This window comes from Neomonachus schauinslandi, chromosome 3 (assembly GCF_002201575.2).
Source record: "Neomonachus schauinslandi chromosome 3, ASM220157v2, whole genome shotgun sequence".
Taxonomy (NCBI): domain Eukaryota; kingdom Metazoa; phylum Chordata; class Mammalia; order Carnivora; family Phocidae; genus Neomonachus; species Neomonachus schauinslandi.
In genome coordinates, this window is record NC_058405.1 from 124,329,462 (window position 1) to 124,339,081 (window position 9,620).

The 9,620-nt window shown below is 38.7% G+C and overlaps 1 protein-coding gene across 3 annotated transcripts in view; it reads left to right on the plus strand.

The window, feature by feature from the left end:
- Nucleotides 1-7,684, plus strand: part of SLC4A10 (solute carrier family 4 member 10) — a 299,454-nt gene extending 291,770 nt beyond the window's left edge. For all 3 annotated transcript variants that reach the window (XM_044913311.1, XM_044913312.1, XM_044913313.1), the window contains 2 exons: nucleotides 1,846-1,962; nucleotides 7,618-7,684. In XM_044913311.1, coding sequence (XP_044769246.1) covers nucleotides 1,846-1,962; nucleotides 7,618-7,684 — 184 coding nt within the window. The remainder of the gene's footprint in view (nucleotides 1-1,845; nucleotides 1,963-7,617) is intronic.
- Nucleotides 7,685-9,620: the final 1,936 nt, after the last annotated feature.

Genomic DNA, 9,620 nt, shown 5'->3' on the forward strand with positions numbered 1-9,620 from the left:
ATATATATATATATATATATATATATATATGGTCTCAAAGTGCTTAAGGATAACTTAAGTCCATGGTAGTAAAAAAAAAAAGGAGAGAAAACTTTGAGGAGGGAATTTATCATAGTATTGACAAAAAAATTGGAATCTTCTAGATCTTCAGAGTCTGCTGTAAAACCACATTCCCTAGGTTTTTAAAATATAATTATCTACCATATAATCAGGGGAAGTCATTTTATCTTTTTTTTAGCAATATTTAAGCTTAAAATCCTGTTGGTTGTTTTGTCAAATCAATATATTTCCACGTGTATGTTGTAGAAACTTAGTCTCATGTGGTACCCCTCTTGAAGGGATTTTTTGGTTAGACGCATTTCCATACTGCATTCCAGTTTGGAGATTCACAACGCATGCTGGAATATTAAAGAACCTAAGGGGTATTTTTTTTAAGTTTAATTTTATTTAAGCCAGCATTTTCTAAACTCTTTTGTTTACAAGACTCTTTGTCACATAATATCATGAAAAACATGTATTCATATAATATTCTTTGGGAAACTGGTTGATCTCATGCTTTGAGTCACTAAGGGCTGCTGGATTTGAGGAACTAAAGAACGTGTGTCCAAACTGGGAAAGGAGGGAATTTGTGAGACCCAGAGTTTTGCCCCAGACCTTTGGTGTTCCTCTGAAAAGTCTAATTTGTTGCCCTCTGTGAACAACCACCAATGAGGGTCATGTGAGGGCAGCCTAGGATTTCTCTAGAACATGGTTTTTTTAACACCGCAGGCTATCTTTTCCACGGGTAGTAAGAAGAGTGCTGTTTTCTCACTAGAAACTTTCTTTGACTTGGCCTGTGATTTATCTCTGCTGCTATTTGGTTGTGTTTCTAGCCCTGGGGATATTTTAGAGAGTTCTGAATGTCACCTATAATTGGTGCCATTTTAAAATGCAAGAAAAGCACCCAGCATTGTACATGTCCTGATATTGGAAAGACTTCTGCCAAATACACAGACTGCCTTCATTTATTCAACAAATATTTGTTGAGTGGGTACCAAGTGTCAGGCCCTGTTTGAGTCTTGGGGGATCAGTCGCAGACAAATGGTCAAGAAACCTCATCCTCATAAAACTTATGTTCGAGTAGAATAGACAGAGGTAGGGGAGGCAGAAAATAAACAAATGAACAAGTAACAGACTATAGTACTTTAGATGGTAAAAAGTGCAATGAAAACAAAAAGCAAAAAAGGATGAGGGTATTCTGAGGGGATGGAAACAGAAATTTTATATAGAGTAGTCGGCAAAGGTCTCTCTCAGTGAGCGACATTTAAACAAAGGAGGGAAAGAGTTGTACCATGTAAAGGAGCGTTATGGGCAGAAGGAAGAACAAGTACAAGGCCTCGAGGCAGTAGCAAGCCTGTAGTATTCCAGAACAGTCAGGAGACCATTGCATTGTGGCTAGACAGGAAGGAACCAGGGGTGTAATGGCAGGAGACGGAGCTGGAGGGTGAGGGAAGGGTCAGAGCCTGTGGTCCATCTACCAGGCTCTTTCTGAGCAGGTGAGAGCCACTGTTGAGTCTGAGAGTTATGAATGTTGGGGCAAGAGGCTAAGCCATGAACACACAGAGCCCCATCTCTGTAATTTGAAATGAATTAGGAAACAGTAGCCAAAACCAGTTTCTATATAACTAGAATCTTTGATTTTGATTTTGATTTTTCACAGATTTTTTAAAGTAATTATGAGAATACTCCTTATTTTATAACTATCAAAAAATACAGGCACAAGACTGTCCTATATTTAGTATCTATCTCTACACAACCACAGTTACTTATTTAATTTTTTAATTTCATTTTGGGTAAACTATCTAGAGATGATCCATCTGTGATCAATATTTCCGATGAAATGTCAAAGACTGCCTTGTGGAGGAATCTTCTGATGACTGCCGATAACTCAAAAGATAAGGAGTCAAGCTTTCCTTCTAAAAGGTTTGAATTCCAAAGTAATGTGAATTTATACTGATCCCAGTCATTTTATGACATAAGAATCCATTAGGAAAAGAATAGTATTGGTTTCCATTGAATTTAGGTCTAATATATTTCAGAAACTTCTTTTAAAAGTAGGTGGAAATTGTAATTGGCACATCTGTTGGTTTGTTTTTCAACATCTCCCTTTCAAATTAAAAGCTCACTCCAAAACCATGACGGGGGAGAAACAGTGCTATAAATGAGTCCTGATGCATGGCATTTTTGGACATTCATTTGGCCTACTCTTTTGCAGTAAGATTCCATTATATTCCCTCATCACCCACTTTCCAGGACCCTCTTAGATGTCTGACCACACTTTGCACTCCCCCATTGTCCTTTCTGAAACCTCATATGCACATGCAATGGTGATTTCGTATTTAGTGTATTTCCAGGTCCCTATTCCAACCTCCTGAAAATCTTCCCTAACTTCCTTATTCTGAAACTTTCAGCTCCAGAAAGTTCTATGCATTCTTATTTCTCTGTATACAAACATTACAAACAACTCCCATAGTTGCTAAGTTTTAAATGCATGCTGGGGGAAGAGTGTGTCCTTAAATATAAGGAGTCATCACAGGATTTCCATTGAATTTTCCAGAATTTATAAATAAGAGTTCAAACCATCCAGTCTTCTTAGATGCTGATCTGAAGAAAGATCTCTATGTTATGCTAATAGCTCTTCTTATTAAAGAGTGATTGAGGGATTGGGGACAGTGTTTAATTATTAACTTCTTTTATTTTCATGACCTTAAATTAACTTTTTCTACTTAATTTTTATATTACATTTTTGTCATAAGCTCCCCTTCCTAATCACTCTAGAAGCTGATTCCCCAAAGGTAAGACCCCCTCCCTCAAACCTATTCCTTGGTTGTATTTCCTTATGTTAAATGGTGTCTTCTAGAAACTTGGTCAGCCTATGTTCTCTGTGTGAGTTTTGGGGAGGCAAAAGGCATGGAGAGTCTTGGGCTTAGATCCAGTATTGGACTGAGTGTTTATGGTGTTCCTATAACTACTCAGCTCTTTAAGAAGGTTTGAAGCTTGAGTGAACTTTTTTCTCCACATGACTTATACAAATGCATCATATATAAATCAACAAATCTCACAGAACTGTATTAGTAATGACATCAAATTTCTATATTGGAAAAAAGAAAATTTTTTCCTTTGAATTAAGAAATTGCAAAGCTGGGAGCTTCCATTTATGCACCACATGCTTCCAAACCTGTAAGCTTTATCTGGCTTCATGAGAAATGTTTGGAAACATGGGCTCGGAAAAGATGCTACATTAGACTTACAGAATATCTCTTACTGCTGGTTTTTGTCACCCCAAAATGGCATGCCGCTTCCGTGTCATCTCTATCCCAAAAAGACAAACAGTGAATGTGCAGAGTCTTCATCCCAGAAAGCTGGGGATTAGTCATCTCTCTCTCTCTCTTTCTCTCCTCCCTCCCCCACCCCACAACTACCTCTAACACACCAGAGGTTAATATAATTTACACAGTCAGCTCCCTCAAAGACTTCTGATTGATGTTTTCTGTCTTTAACATGGCTTTAAAATCTTCATGCATTTCTTTGCTTGGCTCAAGCAGAAGTAATATCTTATTCTAAAACATGCTCTATCGTCCTTTCCCAAAGATCCCCGCTACAGTCTGATAGACTCATCCTCACAGTAACTCTGTTTTGGTAGAAGTCTTGGAAGAAAATCAGAGTTATGAGAAGGGTAATTGCTCAAACGCATTGGAGTATATGCTTGTGGACTCTTTCACGTTAAAAATATGGCATTTCTCTGATTTTTTTTTTTTTTAAATGGGAACTCCAGGTTTATGAGCTCAAAATAAAATGCCAGCCATGGGAATATGTGGAAAATTTGAGGCAACCGAACTTACAGATTACTTTTCTTCCTGAACTAAATGGATCCAGAGTACAAACACTTTCTCTGTTTTTCTTGGGTTCAAGCAAAAAATTTTATGTCATGGCATTTTAGCTACTCCTTAAAGTAAAGGCAAGTGAAGCTTTTCATCAGAAAAACCTAGCTGTTTTAAAACAACTTAATGGGCTTTAATCAGGTCCAGTTTTAATTAGGACCATCCTTTAGATTTTGATATAACCACTTGTTTCTTGTTCTTTGAACATATGTTACCACTAACACAAGATTCAAACTATTGTGAATGGAAGTTTACCCTTAGATGTGATAAAATCTGTAGCTTTTCATGTGAAAATATCTCTTGGTTCATGGCTAATGTCTTTTATCTTCATAACAGTAGAAACTGGCAGAAACAGTGTGGCTTCCAGAAATCCTAAAACCACCCATACCAATGACAATACCCTCCCAAAGCCATTGCTTTCTCATGGTGTGTCTGTCGAAGGCATTGAAGTGTGATGACCAGGAACTCTAAAAATTCTGTGACTGCTAGAGTATCTGTTGGCAAACAAAGCAAACAAACAAAAAAACCAAAAACCTAGAGACCAAGGTTACCGGAGTCTGCATCTCTTGAGACCTAAGCTGGCTTCCTGGCAGTTTTTGACATCCCCCCGCGTCCCCCACCACGTTCTTCATCCTGTCTCTTGTTATTGGTCCTGCATATGCCTATCAGAGCATCAGAGAAGCCTAGATATTTTTCCTTAGTGGAATTTGGAAGAGCAGTTGTATTTTCTCCATCATTTCATTCACTTCTCATTGCTAAAAATGTTTTATCCAGTCTGACTGAAAGAAGGATCTAAGAAATTAATTGCAAATTTGACCACATCAGTAGGATGTCTAATTTGATCCTTGTTCAACAGTGCAATGCATACATGTGACAAGCTTCTCTGTGGCTTATTGAATTGGATCGGCAGAAATAGGTCTCATTAAAACCACATTGCATCAGAATAGGTGAGCAACTGCTATGTTTTATAAAAATGACACCCAAGATTGACATTTCTTGGGAAGGTAGCTGGCAACTTTGGGAAAAACAGCACTTGATTTTGCCCTGGTGGCAGAGGTTAAGCTCTGGGACCACCTTCTCTGCTCCCCTCTGGCTACCCACTCCCACCACCTTCTTATATCCCGGATTCTCCTTCTTTGCCGATTTCCCAGGCCTATGCCCTCTCATGACTGGTAAATGTTGTTCATAACAAATATTTTGGAGTGTTCGAAACATAACAGTTTCATAGATTGCTTGGCAGCATGAAGGTAGCAGGTCATGTTCTGCTCTCTCCTGAAGTATTATTTCCTTCTATTTTAAATTATAACTCCTCAAAGGGTGGGGCGCTGTCTCATCTACCTTGTATCCCTTGGTCTTTGCAGAGTACCTAGTATTTAATAGATAGGTAATATATGTCTATTGCAGTCGATACCATAGATATGATACATATTTAATAAGTATAAGTAATATGTTTATTACAGTGAAAGTTTAGAATTGATTGGAATCCTGAAAAATGAATGTAACAAGGAATAAAGAGAGTAATAGCCATACAGTAAGAAGATACGTTCAGGTCAATAGTATTTTTCATAGACGTCCTGGTTATAAAATTTCTGCTTCGTAGTTTGTTGAAATCTAATCTGATACCCAAACCACTGGTTTTAAAGAGGGGGGAAAACCCCCCGATCATTTCACTGGTTATTGTTCTGTAACCAAACAACCAGTATGACCAAAGCAGGACATCAGGAGGAAGCACACCTGTGAATTAAATCAACATTCTGAATCTTTTCTCACTGCTCGGTGACTAATAGTGCCATTGGGAATGTGCTGGTCTCTAAAAAGGTGACGGAGCAGAGCATCATGCACACAGGAACCGGGCCTGTGTCGAGAGACCTGTATGTCTCCGTCCCTGCCATCTCCTACAGAGACGATCTTTTATTCTAGCTTCCTTATAACTGAGAATACCAGCCTCAGAATTCTGGCATTCGAGCTACAGGAGAATTTAGGGACCATATAGTCCAAAACTAATTTACAGACGAGGAAACCAAGTCCCAGAGAGATTAAATAACGAGTCCAAGGTCCCACAGTTGATCCTTGGCTTCCGGGAACTGAACGTAACCTTCCAGTTTCCCGTCCAGGCTTCCTCCACTGCCCCCGCGCCGCCCTTTTCCGCTGGCTTTGTGTGGGAGCCAGGTAAAGCCCAAGAAAAAGTTAATTTGGAAAGTAGGGTAGCAGACACTTGTCATATGAAATGCACTTAAAGTAGAAGAAAGTGAGTCATGCAGATAGGGTAGTTAAAAATACAGAGTTAAGGCTCTCAACACATCATGTGCACACTGTCATCTCTTCTTGGGGAAGAAGGAAAGGAAAGGGAGAAAAGTTGCTTTGCTCTGACCTGTAAGTAGTGTGTGCTGAGAAGTGTGGCAGGCGTACACGTGGGTGCCATAGCCACCCGCTCACACCAGCTCTCAGCGCTGGCGGCCTGCCACACATGGCAGAAGCTCCGGCACTTCTTACCTGATGGTGCCGGGTGGCAGTGACAACTGAGAAGGGCTGTTTCTAGCTTGAATTGGAGGAAAAACAATTTTAAAAAACACACTCATAGAATGTGTTTGAGTTATTGACCACTAAGAAAGCTGCGCAGGAGGCCGCGTAGAGAAAAAAAAAAAAAGAAGAAGAAGGTTTTAACTGTCACTTTATTACTTTGAGAAGAGTTGTAAAACTGAGGGTTTCCCCACCACCAACTAGTTCATAGATTTATATTAAGGGACAAAGTTACCGGTAAAAACGGGTGGGCTCTTCCGGCTCAGAGCCCCAGGTGACAGGGAGGGACACAGGGGGGCCGCAGGTGTGGGGGGCTCTGCCCTGTGCTGGGAGTCACTGGGGAGTGAGAGCTTCTGCCCCTCTGGAAGCATGTATTTATTCCTGCTGGGAACTTTCCGCTTGTGAACACATTATTCAAATTTTCCACGAAAACTGTCAACGCAAGAGCAGGAAAAGTGTTCATTGGACAAATATCGGAAAAAAGCATAGACAGAAATTGTAGAATCTTATTACCAGCTTGCCCAGCCCATAAAGTTCATTGGAGAACAGACAAGACAGAAGTCACTTGGGAATGAGTTGGTTCTGGAAGGAATGAGGTGAGGGCCAGGACGAAGGCTGGTCTGCACAGGTGTTTGGAGGGCGGTGTGTGGGGCTGAGCACATCCCCTAGACCAGTGGAGATGTCTCTGTCCTGCTGACCACAACACGGTGCTCACCAAAGATCAGGATCCAGTGTGTGCACAAAGGACGAGCCCCTCGCAGCGAGCCCCGAGATACCTCCCGTGGCATCTCATGGTGTCATTGGGTTCAGTGCTTTCTTGAGATGGGGGCAGCACCGGCATTTTCAGCAACCATCAGTAATTCCTTTGGCCAAATGGGGACGATGGTATCAATCTTGCATGCTTTTGGAACTGTTTTAAAATGTCTGGTTTTTGTTTTTTAGTTCTTATTTTTTGAATGTCCCCCTTTCTGCAGTTCTTGGTTTCTACCTCACTGAGGGCAGAGGATTTTAACTGTTGCTATCTATCTACGCTTCGCAGCATGAAAGAGCCATGCTAAGGGCCCATGTGGTGCTTTGGGGTTGATGGGTTTTGTGTCTGAGCAAGCAGATCTCACAGTAGCCGTGCGGGATGGCAGTAATAAATTTCTCCTTTTCTCCCCCCACCCCGCCCCCATAGCACTGAAAGCCGAAAAGAGAAGAAAGCTGACTCAGGGAAAGGTGTTGACAGGGAGACTTGTCTATGACTTGATCTTCAATTTATTTTTTACGTATATATGAGAAGAGTGCCACAATTATTAATAAAACTGCTTTGATCATGTATTGTAAATTCTGTCTCTCATCCCAAATCCACCTTCATACTGTAAGTAGTGCAATACTTGTTTCATTTCTGTGTTTAAAATTCTGAACAGTGAGACACCCTTGTGAGCATATACAATAGCTAATGCAAGAATCTGTGTTCCTTTCTGTAGACATTTGTAAACACTGGATTCTCATGGTTAGTTTTATGAGAGCAATAGCTTTCTTAAAGAGATCTCACATTTACCTAGTTTGTATTTTCCTACTTTAGTGACCTGAAGCTACCTGATAATTTCATTCAGAAGAATTTTGAAAGGTAGTCTTACTCCTTTTTATTTTTTATAGCTTAGCATTAGTGACTTATTTCAAAAGACCCAAATCGAAAAGTTAGTTTAGAAGCATTTTTTAATAATTGTATTTATGCATTTCCTTGATTTATTATGATACATTTAATACTTAAGAGTTTATATGTAACTAAAACTTAAAGTCATTTGGAAAAAATATATAGAAACCTGTTCACAACTTGTTTAGAAGAATCAGAAACTAATGCAGAGTCAAGTAGTGTTTGCTTAACAATTCAAGTTGTGATTACACCATCAAACACTAGGCTTGTAGGAAATGCTTCAGGAAAACTTTGTAAGTTTTGTGAGATTTTTCAATATAAACCTTTATCAGAAATATGACATTAAATTTCTCTCCCGTTAAAAACAAATGTTTTCCAAATAAACCTATTCTACACACACCCGTGGAAGGCCACATGGTGAGTCCTTGTACCTGAAATTTCACTCCTGTATAGTTATTCATTCTGCTGCTAAAGGTCACGTACTGCTTAATGCTGCTTCTGAATCATGTTCTACTGTTAGACTGACAGGTCTCCAACTATATTTTTCTCTTCTGCAAAGCTCTTTTCCACTTTTTAATTGAATGCATGTTGTAGAAAAATAGTCTTTTCAATGAATATTTCAGATTCTGTTTGAGAAGTTTCTGTAGGAATTTCAGTCCATATGAAAGAATCCATTTTTACTAAGCTTGCACAAGAGGAAGGAAAGTTAAAAATTGTTGAGCATTACTAAAAATACATTATTTCATTTCATTTTAGATAGTGTGAAGTTAATAAAGATGGAATCTTGTAGTGCTCTTATTTCCTAGGAATGACCAGTGATCATCAATCTTATGATCTGCAGTGTCCAATTTTACGATAATTCAGAGCCCCGTGGCTTTTCCAAACTATTAATTACATATTTTCTGTATAAGTGCACATGAAAGGTGAAAAAAAAATCCTCTTGTGATCAAGCTTATGAGGGAAATAAAAAAACCCAACAAAGCCTCCATAAGACTCAACATTTTGATATTTCTGAAAACTCCCTTCACAATCTTTTAAGGAGCCATTTGTTTCATGGAATATAAACCTAAAAACTATAAGAATAATTTGCAGTTAATACAGTCTGTGTTTATAAATGCCAAGGAAAATACAGAAACTTTCCATTCCAAGTGTGTCAACTTTGTGTGTTTTATAATACAGATACCATATTGTAAACATTCCCATTGTTGTATGATTTAGACTAGCTGTACATGCCAGTCAGTCCCAAAAGCAGCCTCCTGGTGTTTTAATATATTAATAACTGTTCTGTTACAAATGATCATAGTGAGTTAAAATCTTCACATGATCACTTATTTGAATAAGCAATCATACCCAATGAAATTCTGTATTTCTGAGTATTTTTATAGTCATTTTGTTCTTGTGTGAATTTTAATGCTATCTCTATGTTAATCCTAATATTTTGAAATCATATAAAATATAAGAAAAAATGTAGTGTTATATATTTCCTCCTAATTTCAGATTCCTGGTCAAAATTACTGAATATCTTGAATGTAATTTATTGC